Source organism: Cervus elaphus, chromosome 31, assembly GCF_910594005.1.
Source record: "Cervus elaphus chromosome 31, mCerEla1.1, whole genome shotgun sequence".
NCBI classification, from domain to species: Eukaryota; Metazoa; Chordata; class Mammalia; order Artiodactyla; family Cervidae; genus Cervus; species Cervus elaphus.
Genome location: NC_057845.1, coordinates 54,268,576 through 54,287,384, shown reverse-complemented (window position 1 = coordinate 54,287,384; position 18,809 = coordinate 54,268,576). Strand labels below are relative to the sequence as shown.

At 45.8% G+C, this 18,809-nt stretch overlaps 1 protein-coding gene across 3 annotated transcripts in view; it reads right to left on the bottom strand.

The window, feature by feature from the left end:
- The window catches only part of PLCXD2 (phosphatidylinositol specific phospholipase C X domain containing 2), a 55,267-nt gene that overhangs the window by 17,037 nt on the left and 19,421 nt on the right, over positions 1–18,809 (bottom strand). For all 3 annotated transcript variants that reach the window (XR_006339141.1, XR_006339142.1, XM_043892926.1), the window contains exon 2: positions 311–771. Coding sequence is in view for 1 of the 3 variants with exons in the window: in XM_043892926.1 (XP_043748861.1) it covers positions 311–771 (461 nt within the window). In the remaining 2 variants the exon portion in view is untranslated. The remainder of the gene's footprint in view (positions 1–310; positions 772–18,809) is intronic.

Here is an 18,809-nt window from a genome sequence, read left to right as displayed (position 1 = left end):
ATGGCCAGCTGGTCCTATTTCACAGCTCTGCCTTGGGCTGGTTCTGGCCAGGTCACTCAAAGTCAACTTAGATGCTCAACCAGTTGCCAAACAAGGAGTAACTATTTGGCGGGTGTCAATCCCGGTTCAGTGGTGCCCAGGGGAGCCCTTGGCGCCATCTGACAGCCCAGGAACCAGACTTTATTATCCCAAACACTCTACGCCTTCTACCCCAAGGGCCCTGGAGTGAGACGTCTTAGAGCTGGTGGCCCAGAAAAAGCAGGAAGAGTTCCGTTCTTGCCCTTGGAAGTTTCCCTGTGCTCCCTCCTACCTGGCACTTCTTCTCCCACAGCGTCCGCAGCGTCATGCTCTCCACGCTGCAGGCTGAGCACAACTTGCTTCCAAAGGCCTCCTGGATCCGGAGAATCAGGCGTTTGTGATGGGCCTCATCCATGGCGTAGAAGTGGTTGAAATCCAGGAAGACAATCTCTTGGGGGTGCTGTGTGAGGAACGAGTCGATCTCCATCAGCCCATCCCAGACCCTGATGCCAAAAAGCCCGTGAATGAAGTAGATTTCCTGGTCGGCGTCTCCTGGCTTGGAAGACACACGCAGGTCAAAGTAGCGGATCCCAGCATCCAGCTGTTCTCGGAATGTCAGGTTCTGAGTCACAGACCATTTCTTCATGACCTTCTTCACGAAGGAGATCCTGGCGAGGCGTTTGATCGCTGGGGTTTGGTCAGGCCCCACTGGGGACTTTTCGTCTACCCAGTAGCTGAACGAATCATGGGAGCCTACACAAAGCAACAAAGGGGAGGTGAGTGTTGAGACTGAGCTGGGACAGATAATCCGAAAAGACAAGAATTAAAAACCAAGTACACACACAGAATACTGACAACAAATACTGGCAAAAATTTCCAAGCTTGCAAGGGATGAAATAAACACAAATAAAGGCAATGCAGTCTTATTAGCAGCTCGTTCATAGCTCAGTTGGTAAAGAATCCGCCGCAACGTGGAAGACCACAGTTCGATCCCTGGGTTGGGAAAATCCCCTGGAGAAGGGAAAGGCTACCCACTCCAGTATCCTGGCCTGGAGAATTCCGTGGACTGTAGAGTCCAGGGGGTGGTAAAGAGTCAGACACAGGTGAGCGACTTTCACTTTCCACTTTTCAGCCAGGAGTAAAATGATCATTTCATACATTGCTGGTATAAGGTAAATTAATAAATACCCTTTTGGAAAGCTACTTAGAAAAATGTTTGAGAAGAGCTTTAAAATATTCACACCATTTAATCTAGTAATTTCATTTCAGAAAATTCATTTTCAACAGGAAATCTATTCTGAAGAACTAAACTAATGTTTGGAAAAATAAAGATGTCTTCTGAAGAATATTCCTAATAGAGACAAACTGAGGCTCCTTAAGCGTCCCTCATAGGAGAATGTTTAATGGTGGTGCAGCTGCTTTATTCAAGCAGGCATTGAAAGAAAAGGCAACTCTGTGTCCATCTCAGTAATGCTGGGACAGGCATTTAAATTCTAAGAAAGGCAGAATTTACTTTTTTTAAACTGACTTCTTACACTTTTGTATATACTATTTTACTATTGTAAAAATGAGTCAGTGGTAATGATTTCTTAACAGATCATATAAACATTCTGAAGAGCCTTATTAGTTATATGCCCCTCTTTCTGAAATCATCTCTTAATAAGCCAAAATTGCTATTAAATCATCAAGTGCATGTTGCATTTCTCTTCCTTAAAGAGGGTGAGGACCCTCCTGGACACTGAGATGATCTTACTGTTATAAAGTCCAAATGACCACGAGAGACACTTTCCTAACTATAGTGAGAAAGTATTTCAGTAGTAACAAGTAAAAATTATCTTCAACAAATATCTTCCGGTTTGTCAGCAGTTTCCGTCCGGGGTCAGCCATTGTTACTTGGTTGGCTTGGGGAGTGGCTCTGACCCAGGGTTCTCCTCACAGGGAGCTGCACTTTGCAGGCAAAATCTAGGAGGAGAGCGTTGTGTTCTGACACTGCCGATCTTGTCCTTAATCACTACGACCCACACCAGAATCAGAGCTCTTCTGTTCACACAGAATACTCCTGGCTGTCACCAGTTACGCTTCTCAGCAAGTTTTAGAGTGGGCATTTCATACATAATGTAGGGTTTTATACAACTCTACTCTTTCATGTTTCGTTATTTCCATTTTCTTGAAAATAAATCATTCTGGGAGTGGTTTTGCTGTTTTATCTTTTTAGAAATAAAGCCAAAAAACAACAAAAAAAAGTGTGGCAAGCGACGCTGTATTGCTGTGTATTCTCTAGAACATGAGGGTATTCAGTAACTATTAAGAAAAAGCATAGTTATCAGTCCTCAGGCAAAGTGAATTTTGTGAGCAAGAAAATTACTAGCACGTTTCAGGTAAAAAATGGCCACGTTATCAATAGAAACGTGGAGTGAGTCCCCCTGGAGTTCCCATACTCGCTGTCTCTGCTAATGAGACTCTGGATCCCCGCCGAATGCTCTGCTTCCCTGGGCTGCAGCAGAAATAGGAGCTCTTTATACCTCTTCACTGAGAGATTTATTAGGAATACATTATGCATAGATGGAGGACAGCCAGTTCTCGCTTCTTTTCAGATTTTATCAGCAGCCCAGCTGTTTGGGATTGAGTGTGTAATACAGTGTGAGTTATGCATTGCACTTAATTCTTCCCTGGGTATCAGGGAATAGCCACTACCCAAGGGTGGAGAAGAGCAGATCCCTGCTGGCGTTCTCTGGCTGATGCTGAGCCCAGCTTCCTGTCCGGAGGGAGACGTGCTAACAACCTCGGGCTTTTCTCCGCGTCTGAGGACTGGGCCGCCGTGCGGCAGCCGTGGGCCCCGGGGCCCGATTCTGAATAGCTGGGGACACAGCGGGCACCAGCGCATCCTGCGGAGAGGAAGGGCGTGCGTGCCCGGGGAACCCGGCGTCTCTCTGCACCTCTTTGCTCCCTCTGCTGTTCCAGCTGCCTAGCCCTGCCCACGGCCACCCCCTGGACGGGAAGAAACAGGACGAGGGAGCAGGCTGGTCGCTGCCTGTGTGATCGCGTTTACCCTTCCGAGGCCTCCGGCAGTCAAAGCCAGCACTGGCCCATTAACCACTGTCAATATTTATGCCTTCCTACCTAACTTTTCCCCAGGAGGTTGTTGAGCTCACATATGTAGAGTGAGAACAATAACATCCGGACGCTTAAGTGCGCTTAACTATCTCTTTTTCGAAAAACCAGGTGAAAATGCCCCAACCCTCACATAGAGTATTTACAAGGTTAGATTGTGCAAAGAGTACTTACAAAAGGAAAATCTTAATATTTTCCACCCCAGATTTATTATCAAAGTTTCCTCTTCTCCCTAAACCTTGAAAGAAGATATTTTACTCTTTACACTGTCTTGGGGTTTCCCTGGTCATCCAGTAGTTAAGAATCCGACTGCCAATGCAGGGGACACGGGTTCAATACCCAGTTCAGGAAGATGCCACGTGTTTCAGGGCAACTGCTGAGCCTGCTCATCCTGGCCTGTGCTCTACAACAAGAGAAGCCCCTGTTTGCTGTAACTAGAAAAAGCCTGAGCAGCAAGAAACACCCAGCACAGCCAAAAAAAAAAAGTTTCCAGACTGTCTTTAGGACCGCTTCTCGCCCTCTGCCCTGGGATACATGGCCTAAATTCACACATTTCCCCCAGAGAAGCGGAACCCCCTCCACCGGCACCCCACCCCATCGCCTTGTTCTCGAAGACAACTGCTGTGTGGACTTGGTCAGGATCATGGCTCCGTGAGCCCTGGCTTGTTTTATGACAAGGTTAGGAAATGGTTTAGAACTTCATTCTGTGGCCGTTTCTGCCACAGGAAGGGTTTTCGCTGCTACCACCTGAAAGTACGTCTGCATCTTCACTCAACCTCTCCAGGGCGTTTTTTTTTTTTTTTAATCTCTGACTACAACAGATTTAAGTGGTCTTCTTTATCTTAAGAACAGAACAAATCACTTTCCACGTCTCACCCCTTCAAGTGACTGTCCTCTTTTTTCCTGGCTATTGAATTCTTCAGAGGCCAGTGCTGTGACCTTTGTCTCCCTGATCAACTCTCTCCTTCCAGTTGGAAGCAACCTCCTACCCTTGTGTTGCTACGCTTGATCCTTGTATCCTTGGAATCGACAACTCCAAATGGCTTTGGTCTTCCTGGGCTCTGTGAGGGTCTGCTAAGTCAGCTCTTTTCCGGAACCTTCTTACATTTTTGTATATGTTATTGGGCTACCCTTGTGGCTCAGCTGGTAGACAATCTGCCTGCAATGTGGGAAACCTGGGTTTGCTCCCTGGGTTGGGAAGATCCCCTGGAGAAGGGAAAGGCTACCCACTCCAGTATTCTGGCCGGGAGAATTCCATGGGCTGTATAGTCCTTGGGGTCACAAAGAGTCAGACACGACTGAGCTTCTTTCACTTTCACTTTCCTTTCCCGTGTGATGCACGATGCACCTTCAGGGGTCCCTGTCCTCCTCTGACCGCTCTCCTCTGGCCTCTCCTGATCTTCAGGGGTCCCTGTCCTCCCCTGACTGCTCTCCTCTGGCCTCCCCTGATCTTCAGGGGTCCCTGTCCTCCTCTGACCGCTCTCCTCTGGCCTCCCCTGCTCTTCAGGGGCCCCTGTCCTTCTTTGCTCTCCTCTGGCCTCCCTGCTCTTCAGGTGCCCCTGTCCTTCTTTGCTCTCCTCTGGCCTCCCTGCTCTTCAGGGGCCCCTGTCCTTCTTTGCTCTCCTCTGGCCTCCCTGCTCTTCAGGGGCCCCTGTCCTTCTTTGCTCTCCTCTGGCCTCCCTGCTCTTCAGGGGCCCCTGTCCTTCTTTGCTCTCCTCTGGCCTCCCCTGCTCTTCAGGGGTCCCTGTCCTCCCCTGACTGCTCTCCTCTGGCCTCCCCTGATCTTCAGGGGTCCCTGTCCTCCCCTGACTGCTCTCCTCTGGCCTCCCCTGATCTTCAGGGGCCCCTGTCCTCCTCTGACCGCTCTCCTCTGGCCTCCCTGCTCTTCAGGGGCCCCTGTCCTTCTTTGCTCTCCTCTGGCCTCCCCTGATCTTCAGCGGCCCCTGTCCTTCTTTGCTCTCCTCTGGCCTCCTTTGCTGGCTCTTCTCCCTCTTGCCTGTCTCCCGGTTTAAAGTTTCCAAGGGTCTTTACTCTTTCCTTTTCCCACCCTCAGTGATTTCATCCACTTCCCAAATTTCTAATCACAGCACCATTATGCAAATGACACCAAAAAGTTTCATTTCTAGCCCAGACTCTTCTAACATTCCAAATTTATGTGTCCAGCTTCTGCTGTGGTCTTCCGGCACGACAAACGACGGATTCTCCATTTACTCCATAAAGCCAGCCACTCATGCGGCCCCTCTGATCCCCACAAAATGCCTCTGCTAGATCTGTCAATAGTTCTCTCAGTTACTCAGATTTGAAGCTTTGGATTCTAACTAAATTCTTCCCTCTTCCTCACCCCCTGCATCCAACCAGTTACTGAATCTTAGTATCTGACTTCTAAAAAAGACGTCAGACATGTCTCTTCCTTTAACCTTCACCTGCCACCCCCTCACTATCTGTCTTATAAGCAGGACCGACAGCGCCGTGACTTGTCCTTTGAGTCCAGCCGCTCTAATCTGTTCACACTTAAAAGTTGATCGTCTCAAGATAATAGTGCTGATCACGTCATTTCCCTCCTACCCACAGATCAGGTTCAAACTCTGGTCACTGGTGTTCAGGGCTCTCCTCAACAAAGTTCGTGTATTATTCCAGCCTCATATCTCACCAGGCCCCTTCCTCAGACTCTACGCACTTACTTTGCTGATAGCTTTCATAAAATATTTTCTCATCCCAAATCTGTTCACCAGTGTTTAAAACTCATACCGGGTAAGCTGCTTACCCTATGCCTCAGTTGTTTCATCTGTAAAATGGGCATGATCATATTGATTGGCACAAAAATTGTTGTGAATGTTGGAATGCATGCAAAGTGCCTGGAACAATGCTGATGCATACTAAGTGCTTAACTATTGTTACTGTTATTATTAGTCACTCTCTGTCACTTGGAAACTAGAGGGGAAAAGAGGTGATCACCTGAAATTCCTTACCTTAAACACTTAGGGTCTGGAAGATTTTCTTTCCTGCACCTGAAGCACTGTTCCTCCCCAGCTTCTTGGCTGATGTGGAGATAACAGCTTAGCCTCTACCTTGCTGACAGTAGCCGTCACTCTCCCACTGGGTCACCGCCTAAGCTCTGTCATTGCCCACTTTTAAAATCTCAAAGCACAATATCCTACTTGCTGATCACAACTTACTTTCTTCTTCCTCACTGTGACTTGACTTCTATTTCCTCTGAGCTGAGAGCCCAGAGTAGGCTCTATATCTTGGCTGGCTACAACCAAGTTGTTACTTGCCACTTTTATCTGCAGAATTATTAATTGTAACCATCTGAAAGCTGCAAGGATCATTGTGAAGACACGTTGTCTGTCCATACATACCAATCATATGCACAGCCCCCAAATGCACATGGAAATAGTAACATGATATTTTCTAACAAACTTTTCATCTAACAACCAACATTTTACTTCTCTAATATTTATCATTTATAGAGTGGACTAAATAAGGTTTTAGAAAATAATAGTCATTAAATACTGGATAACTATTTTTAAACTTTTCTGGGAAGGGAATTTTTGTCATCTCAAGAATATTCCGACAGAGCAGAAAATATGAACAAACAGGCCTTTCCTTAATGTTCTACGCTCATGGATTGATACCATCCCTAATTTTAGCCCTACACAGGTGGAGGTATTTTCCTCCAATTTTTGGAAACATTTTTCTGTAATCTTTTCATTTTCAGTTACCACGCTTGTCCTTCCTGTTTCCTTCATACAATAAAAAGGCATTAAAATGTTTCTACTTCCTCTCTTTATGTATATAAAACCCTGCATAATGTATGTGAAAGCACTCTGCAATCTAAAGGAGTAATTCTCAACCTTGAATGCACATCAGAATCCCCTGGAGGAGCTTTTAGGAAACACAAGTGCCCAAGATCCCACTCAAGACCTGTGAAGTCAGAATCTCTCTGGGGTGGGAGTTGAGGAGGAAAAACATGAAAAGCTCCCCCAGTGATTCTGTCTACCCAGGCTTGGCACCCCTGCTTATAAATGTAAGATTACCCTTTGCCAACAGGCTCTCTGACTTCTTGGGATCAGTTTCTCTGGTCAGTCTTCCAGTACTTTCAAATCTTCAGATGAAAATCTGCTGGACTGCCTTTCGCATGTCTGAGGAGCAGCTCTCTTTACCAATCTTTTTGTTCTAGGAATGCCTCCAGCCCTTTGACCAGTTGAAAAATCACAGCTTGTTGGCAAGAAAAGAAAAATATTGGGGCACCTTCCTTCCTTATCATGCCTTCTAGTAAGTCATTATATGAGGATATTTAAGTTTAATTAGGGCATTTTACATGTGTACTGGGTTACTGAGTTCAGAATAAAGTTACTGAAGCAGCAAAATCACAAGGAAAAAGATATTTGAACAAGAAAAGGTTAGCAGGATATTTATCCTATGTTAGGTATTTCCTCCTACACTGCACTGGGGTTTCTAGGTGGTAACTAAGTGATAAAGAACCCACCTGCCAATGCAGGAGACAAGAGACACAGGTTTGATCCCTGGGTCGGGAAGATCCCCTAGAGGAGGGCATGGCAACCCACTCCAGTATTCTCGCCTGGAGAATCCCATGGATGGAGGAGCCTGGCGGGCTACAGCCCATATGGTCTCAGAGTTGACATGACTCAAGCGGCTTAGGGACCAGGTAGGAGAAAATGAGCTGCTATGTCAGGACAGGGGACAGTCAGTTTGCTCTTTATCTGGAACACCAACTGCCACTTTACTCTTTCTAAGGGGTGTTATTTGGGAATTGGGAAATCTCAAGTGAACACACAACAGTTTTTAGTTAAAGCACTTTCACTACCCATTTCTCGCAAATTGGAATAGTAGCCATTTTTCTGAACTTAATTAAAAAGAGTGTAAAGCAAGCTTCTTGGGAAGCCGGTCTCTAAATAAAACAAACAATTCAAGTCACATACATTCCATGAACAATACATACCATCATGGTACATACCATCAACAACACAATGGCATTTTAGATTATGTAGTGACTACACTTAAAAACACAGAGGGAAGGATGAAACAAGAGTTAAGTGAAGAATAAGAGGAAGAGGATGAAATGGTTGACTGGCATCACTGACCCAATGGATATGAGTTTGAGCAAACTCCAGGAGATAGTGAAAGACAGGGAAGCCTGGTGTGCTGCAGTCCATGGGGTTGCAAAGAGTCCAACACGACTTGGTGACTGAACAACGAGGAAGACAGAAAATCTTTAATGCACCTCTGGGTGGCATCTGGGGAGGTGGGGATGGTGACCCAGGTCAAAGAACACGTGATCTCATATATTTAGGAAAATTTCTTCTCGCCTACCATAGGTACTATCCTGCCCTCGGGGCCCTTTAGCCCTGAAGCTCATGAGCCCCCTCCAGGTCTGTTTACTGAAGGCCACTCTCTCACCCAGCGTTTGCTCACATCACTCAACGTATTGGGGTCTCCAGGCTACGCGTTCCCAGTGAGGGTGACACTGCCCAAAGGAAGCAAAAATAGGTTTTTGGGGGTGAAAAACCCTTCTTTTTATGGGTAAAGCATACAGAGAATACCCAAACAGATGTACCATGCAGTGTACCTGTGGAATTAAAACGCCTTTATTTGGGGGTGGGGGCACTGAGCAGGAATAGAAATGGCCAAAAGTTCTCCTTAGCATGACTATAAAGAAAACCAGGCTGAGAGACAGCACTCCAGACAGAACGCCCTAGTAGTCACGTGGACAGCTGACTTGTCGGCTGGATCTCTGACCTTGAACCTCTTTTATGTGTAAGTGGCATGTCTGTCAATGCCCCCAGTGATCGCTTCCCACGGGGCACCGCTCACAAGGCGAGCCGGAAGTGGGAGGGCCTCTTCCCGTTCCCTGCCCCGAGAGCACTAATGGGTTGGGAATCAACTCAATTCTCTCTTTCCTAGCTATCTTTTAAGTATTCCCAGCAGGCATCTCCCAAGTCACTCCTCCACCTACAAAGCCCTGAAGGACCAAGAGTTTAGCCGGTAAGTCATGTCAGATTCTTTTGCGACGCCATGGACTGCAGCCCATCAGGCTCCTCCGTCCATGGGCTGCCCCAGGCAAGAACACCGGAGTGGGTAGCCAGTTCCTTCTCCAGGGGATCTTCCTGACCCATGGATCAAAACCGCGTTTCCTGCATTGCAGATGGATTCTCTGAGCCACGTGGAAAGCTCATCAGTTCTAATAAGTATCACAAAAACACTCCAACACTTACATAACCATCCATAAAGAATCTTTCTATAACAGAAAGGATTTAGAATACCAAACACTAGTTTCTCTGAAGTTTTCTTCAGAAGTTTTTCCTGAATTTTCTTACATATTGAAGATATTAGTGCATAGTCCTTAGGGACGTGACCATGGCCACTTTATGCAGTTCGCTTCTCTCAGCATGTTTTACACTTCGATTTTTTCTTTGCATGTACAGGCTCTTCAGGCCTCTTGGGTTCACCGATTTTAGTTGGCTTTCTTAGAAGACATTTCCACTTGGTAATGTGGCCAGCTGAGAGCTAGTGCGCGGCTGAGCCTATGAAAGAGCAGCTGGGCCCTGGACGTGACACGTTCTCCATCTCCCGGCCTGGAAGCACCGGCACCTTAAATGCTTTGCGAGCCCACACGTGTGAATTCACTATGAGATTTTTTCATTTAGGTAGTGAATTCCAGGTAAACTACAACTTATATAAGTTGTTATGGCAAACATTTAGATAGCAAAACCTCATGGTAGGGATATCTACAGAGGTTTAGAACTAAGGTCTCTCAGTGTTGAGTGTTTATGTGCATGTCTCTGTGTATATATTGACACTAAAACGGCCCATCTGAAATAAAATCCAGAAAAAACTTTTATTCAGGAGAAAAAAAAAAACATGCTTCATTTACTTGGAAACATATAAAGGATTTGAGAGAAATCCACTATTTCGTAGATGTATTTTTACTAATATCAACAAAAAGCTTCGAGACATGATCATCATTCTTCAAATTTTCTCTTAAAGACAATTACTATTCTGAGCTTATTTTTTAAAAGAGCCATCAAAACTCCCAATTTTTATCAGGACTTCATCATACTATTAATATGTCTGTCAAAATAAAATTGATCTGGCCCATTACAAGCCTGGTCTTAAAACATATAATGAATCGACATGCATTTTCTGTTAAGGACCGTCAGAGTGGCCAGTTAGGGCTTGTATATTTTCATCTCAGTTTGAACTTTAGGCCGTGCGATTTGTAATTTCACCCTCTTTCACTGATTATTAGCTTATACCCTGTCAACTGAGGCGCAGTTTGCAAGAAAACAGGTGCAGCCATTTTGACAGTTACCCAGAGGACCTGATCCTGCATAAAATGGTACTGGATGTCACATTTATTTTTCTAAATTAATGTAAAATACATACCAAAAATTATTCCAGGAAAATGAGTAAGATCTTAGCTGCAAAGACTCTTCCTCATCTAAAAAATACAGCAAGAGGATATTGAAGGTGCCCAAACACAAAAGACCAAAAATCTTGCTTACACTCTATTTGAATGAAGCTAGGTCATTCAGATAAACAGCAGGAGTCTGGGTGGGAATAAAAACTCAACTAGATCCAATGATGACCAGTGCAAACAGCTGAGAAGAGAGCAGTAGCAGGCTTTATAAAGACAGAAAAGATAAGTGTTCAAGCCAAAGAAAGAAGCAATGTTCTCCCATCTCCTAAGGAGGAGAAGAAAAGAGAACAGATCTCAAATGGAGCTGGGGTCAGAAAATGAGAGGCCTAGCTGAACAACACCTCCTCCTGATACAGTCCATCCATCTTGGAGAGTTCTGGGAGACAATCTGGCAATGTTTTCATTCATTTCAAAGGGCCAAAGTTTTCTGAGAAAATAAGAGGATTGTATGCCTTGATTTACATAGAGATCAGAAGATTCTATCCTCATATAATTTCTAAGAAATTTTCCAATAGAATTTCTTAGAAAATGAGCAAAAAATGAGCTTTGGGTGCACAAATACACTATTTCACTAAAAGTGTTTGAATTTTAAAGAACCTGTGCTTTTTAAGAAATTAAAAAAAATTTTTTTCCAAAGTACTAAGACTAAGATAATAAAAAGCATTCCCACTTAAAATCATTTGATCAAGAACTCTACATATTCTTCTAAGGTTTGGAGAGACCACTGCTTAGTTTTACAAATGACCGGGAACATATATCTCAAGTTCTGAATGGAGCTTATTGACGAGGTCAGGTTTCCAAAGAACAGCCACTTGGAAACTGCTCACTCCCTCAGTGCGAGGGTCCACTCTCAGACTCAACAGTGACAAAGAATATAGAGGGACCCCCCTCGGGCCCTCCAGGGAGCAGCGGTCCAGCCAGACTCCAGATGGAGCACTACTTGGCTCTCACTTCTCGGGAAGGCTGTCACTCGCTCATCTTCCTCCCGGGCATCTTCCCGCCCCTGACCACCACTGTGGGCCGCCTGGGAGATCTGTGTTGGGGGGCACAGTATCAGAGCAGGGGCTGAAGGGATGTAAAAGAATCGCTGGGACAGTCTCTACAGATTTGATGCCAGTTGATATAGGTTTTCACCAGAGACTCCTTACAAAATGGGCAAGATGTTTAAAAAAAAGAGGGAGAAAGAGAGAGCCTGTGCTCTCTTTAATGCACATAGTAAACTCTTTATTTTGAATATGAACACGTGATAAGAGAAAAAAAAAGTCATTTTCAGTTCACGCTATCCTCTAAGCAGAGCCGTCCTGATAACTGTGGTATCTTTTGTTTGTGAGGCACAAATAAAATATTCATCTTTGGTATTAATGGCTTTTGACATACTCGCAGCAGTACTAAGCAGTGGGTGGGGGTGTGCAAATGTGGAGACAGAAGCTTGGAAGGACCTGACCTGTTCTGCAGAGGAAAGGGAGGGGGGCCGAGAGGCCAGAAGGAGGGGAGAGAAAGCGGAACCGGCGGCAGGGCTGAGCAGAGAGGCCTGGGAGAGGACAGACGGGCGGAGAGATTTGGCACAATTTCGCCTCCGTATCCCAATCACGGATTCTGTTGTTGCTGCTGTTTAGTGTCTCAGTTGTGTCCGCTCTTTTGTGGTCCCACGGACAGTAGCCCACCAGCCTCCTGGGTCCACGGGATTCTCCAGGCAAGAATACTGGAGGGGGTTGCCATTCCCTTCTCCAGGGAATCTTTCTCACCCAGGGTCAAAACCCTCCTCTTCTGCAGTGGCAGGTGGATTCTCTACCACTGAGCCACCAGGAAGGCCCACACCATGAAGACAGATTTTCAAAGTGACAACGCAAGAGGTGCCGTGATATTAACGCGTCAGGAGCAGACACCTGTCTGGGTCCTGCTTTCCAGGCCGCGTCACACCGGGGCTCCTCCGCCCCCAAACCATCCCTCCCGCCTGGCGCTGGGCCGGACAGGCAGAACTCCCCGGGGAGTGGGGAGCGGGTCATCAAAACCGAGGGAGGCTTCCCTCCACGAAAAATCTTTTTTCATGGTATGCTGGAGTTGACACAGGACCACAAGGGGCCAGTCGGTAAGCATCAGCAAGCAGGATATATAGATGTTCAAGGGCATTCTAAGGAGAAAAACGATGTGTAGGAGAACAAAGGCATAAGGCAGAAAATGAGATGAGCATCCGGAACTGAGCGCTTCACAGGTGCCATCGAGGTAACTACTGCAGCTGGAAGACCGCTGCTGAGTATTGTTGAGTTAATCCTCACAAAGAGGAGACGTCCGGGTTATGAGTCGGGGACCTCGTCACTGGCCCAGTGACGATAAATCTATGCCCGCAGAACGAGCTCAGCAAGAGGGCGCGCGGCCCGGCCCGGACGGCGGCGAGCAGCGCCGGGTCCGCCGCTGCGGGGCCGCCGCCGAGCAGGCAGGAGGGCGCCGGAGCGCCAACCCTGCGGCCAGGAGGGAGCCCGAGGGTGGACTTTCCACCGGTGACAAACACCTCGGCCTCGCGGGCTGTGTTTGTCTCACGTGAAGTAACAGATTCTCCGAAAGGATGAGCGACCCCAGGGGCGAGGCGGCAGGACTGCTCGGCCCCTCATCTGCTCTTGCGGCGCGGTGATCTACACACGCGTCCCAGCGATTGCGGGATCCGGGATGAGCGTGGGGATGACGGAGCCCAGCCGGTCTTCCCTGCCCCGCCCCGGTCGGTGGAAAGAGAGGGGTTCCTCTCCCCTGCCTGCTTCCCACCGAGACGCTTCTGGACAGCCTCTAGCAACTCTCCAATGCTAGTGCAAGAAAAATACTGACAGAATCCCAGACTCCACACCTCCATTGACATCTAAAGGCCAAGTCTCCCTGTATTGTACATAATGATAGCTCCCGCCCACATGTCTGAATAGGATGGCTGTGAGAATTACTGGAGGGAGGACGGAACCTTTGAAAGTTCACTGGGATAAAAGGACCTGATTTAGTGCCAGTTTGTGGGAACACATAAGCTGAGAGAGCTTGTTTCATAAATAAGGAGTTAAGGAAAATGAAAACCAAAGGATGAATTCATCCAGCTATTGTTTTTCACCTCTGTTCTTTACTGATTTTAATATAGCTACCCTCTCAATAAATAAAGACTACTAAAAGAACTGGACCAGGGCCCTGAATAAGATCTGGTTTTCAAACATTTTCTTTTAGAACAGACTTTATTCTTTGCTGGGCTCTTAGTGCCGAAGAACAGGTGTTACCTCTACAAGAGAGCCCATCTGTGGTGAAGCCATTGGGCCTAGCTCCATTTTAACATCTAAAGGAAGAATTTATTTTGGAAGAATCACATATTTAGTATGTAAGGCAAGGTATGTGTTAGTCCCTCAGTAATATCCGACTCTTTGCAACTCTTTGAACTGTAGCCTACCAGGCTCCTCTGTCCATCAGACTTACCAGGCAAGAATACTGGAGTGGGTTGCCATTTCCTTCTCCAGGGATCTTCCCAATCCAGGGATTAAATGCAGGTCTCCTGCATTGCAGGCAGATTCTTTGCCTGTATACTAAATGTACTAAATACATTTAGTATATATTTCGTTACAAATGTACTCCCTCTGACCCTCAGGGCACATGGAAACCTTTATTCCAAGAGCTAAAAACATCCCAAGGACATTCTGTTCACTCTCTGGTGTTCACACTTCAGTTCCTTCATTATGAACTTGCTGGTGATTGATCCCTGGTGGGGGCTCACATTTGAAAATGACTAACAATTTCAATTTATTCTTCATTGTGTACCAAATGTCAGAGATCTCATCTGGTCTCTGCCAGTCCTGCAGGGCAGGGATTATCTGCATTTTACAGATGAGAGGACTGAGGTTCAGAATGGTTAAGCCGCTTGTTCAAGGTTACCAAGATTGCCAGTGGCTGCCTGGAACAGAAACCTAGGTCTGCCAGACCTGAATCCATACAAAACCATTCTGGGGATGATGTTATTGTTTCCATATCTTTACTGATGAGTAGGTCAAATGCATTGTGCATTTACTTCTGATAACATGGCGATTACAGGATTTGTTTCCAGAGGTATATATCTGACATTCACCCCAACGCAGTAAAATTTGTGGAGAGATTAAAGTGATTTTAAACTTTGTAAAGACATGAAGAATTTCTGTGTAGCAACACAAGAGGGCACTCTAACCCTCTTTCATTTGAGAACAGGACTTTTTTCTTTCTTTTTTTGTGGTTAACAGACCTCAGCCTTGAATCCCAGTGTGGGTTCTGCTCTGATTACTTCTATGAACTTGCGCTTTTAGATTCAGAGTAGAGTTCACCTTCTCCCTTTGCAGAATTAGGAAGGTGAGTGAAATGAGCTTTAGGATCTCTTCTGTCTAAATAATCAAAGGATCCTAACTCATTAACACTTAAAGGAATTTATGACCCTATTTTAACAAGGATTATTAAGCACTGCAAAGAAGTAAGATATGTTCCTTTCATACTTGATATACTTAAACTGGGCTTCCCAGGTGGCGTTAGTGGTAAAGAACCTACCTGTCAATGCAGGAGACATAAGAGATTCCAGTTGGATCCCTGGATTGGGAAGATCCCCTAGAGGAGGGCATGGCAACCCACTCCAGTATTCTTGCCTGGAGAATCCCATGGGCAGAAGAGCCTGCTGCAAAGAGTCAGACACTAAAGTGTCTTAACGCACACTTCAACTGAAAATGGGCTTATTAATTTATCTATTTGCAAAATGCGAATCATTCCCAGGCCTGGCAGTGGTATTTATTTTTGGCTCATCTGAGAACTGCTGGAGGAGTTCTCTCCCCTCTCACCGAGCCAGGTTGGCAGGGATAGATCTGCATGGTGCAGCTGAACACTCTGGCCAGCCGTTGCTTCTCTAGCGTTTTGGTGACAGTTTCCTTTACTTCTGATCAACTGGCATTTGATTGCTTTGTAGGACATTTCTATGGAATTTATGGTGGGGGCTTTGAGAAAAACACCTTCCTAATTACCTAGCATGGGCTGAAATTTTTCACAGGGCAGGGTTATTTTAAGATTCATTGAACAAACTACTGAATAGCTGAGATCCAGGGACGCTCCTCTGCTGCTGCTGCTAAGTCGCTTCAGTCGTGTCCAACTCTGTGCGACCCCGTAGACGGCAGCCCACCAGGCTCCCCCGTCCTGGGATTCTCCAGGCAAGAACACTGGAGTGGGTTGCCATTTCCTTCTCTAATGCATGAAAGTGAAAAGTGAAAGGGAAGTCGCTCAGTCGAGTCCGACTCTTAACTCCTCTGCTAGATCCCCTCAAAACAAGAGGGTTTTTCTCTTTCCTGTAAATGACGGACTAAGTCAGGAGCTCTGACAGGAGAAAAGCAAAAAGGGAGTGGGAAAATCCAACAAGAAGTGGTCTAAGTTACAAGAAATGATGGGTTTAAAGGAAATTTGTACATCGCACACGGCAGGGAAAGGGAAGGAAAATACACCCACCCAGGGAGACCATGTTCTGACAGGCACACGCCTGCTGAAAGCCTCTGCTGGCCTTTCCGCCGAGAGGCAGAAAGACGTTTTCTCTGCTGGGGCTTGCGGGGTTATCACTACACAGTCCCCTTCAACCACTGGGCTGCTTTTGTTCTGAGTCCAGAAGAAGCCTCCGAGATGTGAGGTCTTGGAAAAAAACTACAAGTGATTGTTCAGCCGGAACAGGTGAGCAGGCAGTCCTTCAAACACAACCGTCCTCAGGGGCGCTCAGGCATCAGAGGCCTGGCGTGGAAACATGTGCCTCGGATGAAAAGATCACTGCCCTTTATTCCAGCAGGCACAAAGGACTGAAGTTACAGCCCCGTTAGGTCAATCTCCAACTCTACGGATGCCTTTTATTCTAATGCAATTAAGTGAATTTGGCAAGACCAAGTTTTTACAATCCTAGGATTGTTAGCAGAATTTCTCTTGCAATTTGCTTAACTTCTCTATACCTCAATTTCTTTCTTTGTAAAAATGGAGATAATGGTAAGTACTTACACCACTGAGTTGTAAAGATTTACTGGGTTCGTATAAATCGAGCAGAGCTTACCTGGTGCCTAGTAAGTGCTTTCTAAGTGTTCTGTAAGCAAGCTCTTCTTCTGCCTGTTACTACAGTACTACTTACTAACGCCCGGGACGCCTTGAGAAGACTCTGCTGAGCAGTTACAGATTCTGTCTCACTGTAGGCACTATTAGTCACTTTCTGTGTGTCTTAGTTTATCTTTAAATTAACTAGAAACATCTGCTTTTTAAATTCTCTTTTGATATTTCAAGATTTCATGTCTCTCTCCGCTTCCAGTTGCTCCCTTTTCCCCCTGACCCTTCCTCTGAACAAGTACAGACGCTGAGCACACAGCGATGACAAGAGGCAGTTGTGCAGAGTGAGAGGAACGCAGGTCCCGGGGACGTGAGCGCGTGTTCTGTTACGGAAGTGTGCACAGAGGTAGTTCCCCAGCTGTGTCTTCAGGAGGAATTGTAATTAGCCAAGTGAAGTGGGGCATCTTGGGAGGAAGAGTGAAGTGGGTGAGGAAGACTGGAGACATGAAAAGAGCCAGCACATTCTCTTTCAGGGTGTTATTTAGGGCCGGTATTGTCACTGGCTCCCTAGTGTCTGCGGGAAAAGGCATAAGGTGCTCAGTACCACGCTGAAACCTCTCTCAGCCCGTCTGTCCAGCGCTGCCCATGTCTTCCTCTGGTTGCTTCTGCGGGTCATCGCATTCCTCCTGTTTCCTGAGGGTACACTTGCTTTCCTACCTCCAGGTTTATTCCTTCGGGTCCCTCGGTCTGGCCCGCCCTCCTCCCTGTTCCGGAAGCTCCCCCCCTCAGGGCAGCTCAGCTGCTGTGAGCTCCGCTGTCCTTTGACCCCTACCGGGAAATAACCTCTCCTTTCTCCTGGTCCCTAACACACGTTGCTTGTTTCATCACTGTGGTACTCACCTCATTCTACTTCTATTGGTTTCACTTGAATCTTAGCATCTCTCCTATAAGATTATATACTGCACTTTGTTAATTTCCTATAGTATCTAATAGGATGCTATAGGATCAGAAGGATTTTTAATGATAATAGCTATATATCCAAAATTTATGCTTCTTTTGTACTAGGCAATATTCTAAGCCCATTGCAAGGATCATCTTACTTAATTCTTAAACACATTTGTTGTGTAGTTAAGAATTTAATGTTGTCCATCTTTAACAAGTGGTGCTGGGAAAACTGGTCAACCACTTGTAAAAGAATGAAACTAGAACACTTTCTAACACCATACACAAAAATAAACTCAAAATGGATTAAAGATCTAAATGTAAGACCAGAAACTATAAAACTCCTAGAGGAGAACATAGGCAAAACACTCTCCAACATGAATCACAGCAAGATCCTCTATGACCCACCTCCCAGAATATTGGAAAGAAAAGCAAAACTAAACAAATGGGATCTAATGAAACTTAAAAGCTTTTGCACTACAAAGGAAACTACAAGTAAGGTGAAAAGACAGCCCTCAGATTGGGAGAAAATAATAGCAAACAAAGAAACAGACAAAGGATTAATCTCAAAAATATACAAGCAACTCCTGCAGCTCAATTCCAGAAAAATAAATGACCCAATCAAAAAAATGGGCCAAAGAACTAAACAGACATTTCTCCAAAGAAGACATACAGATGGCTAACAAACACATGAAAAGATCCTCAACATCACTCATTATCAGAGAAATGCAAATCAAAACCACAATGAGGTACCATTACAGGCCAGTCAGGATGGCTGCTATCCAAAAGTCTACAAGCAATAAATGCTGGAGAGGGTGTGGAGAAAAGGGAACTCTCTTACACTGTTGGTGGGAATGCAAACTAGTACAGCCACTATGGAGAACAGTGTGGAGATTCCTTAAAAAACTGGAAATAGAACTGCCATATGACCCAGCAATCCCACTTCTGGGCATACACACCGAGGAAACCAGATCTGAAAGAGACACGTGCACCCCAATGTTCATCGCAGCACTGTTTATAATAGCCAGGACATGGAAGCAGCCTAGATGCCCATCAGCAGATGAATGGATAAGGAAGCTATGGTACATATACACCATGGAATATTACTCAGCCATTAAAAAGAATTCATTTGAATCAGTTCTAATGAGATGGATGAAACTGGAGCCCATTATACAGAGTGAAGTAAGCCGGAAACATAAAGACCAATACAGTATACTAACCGCATATATATGGAATTTAGAAAGATGGTAACGATAACCCT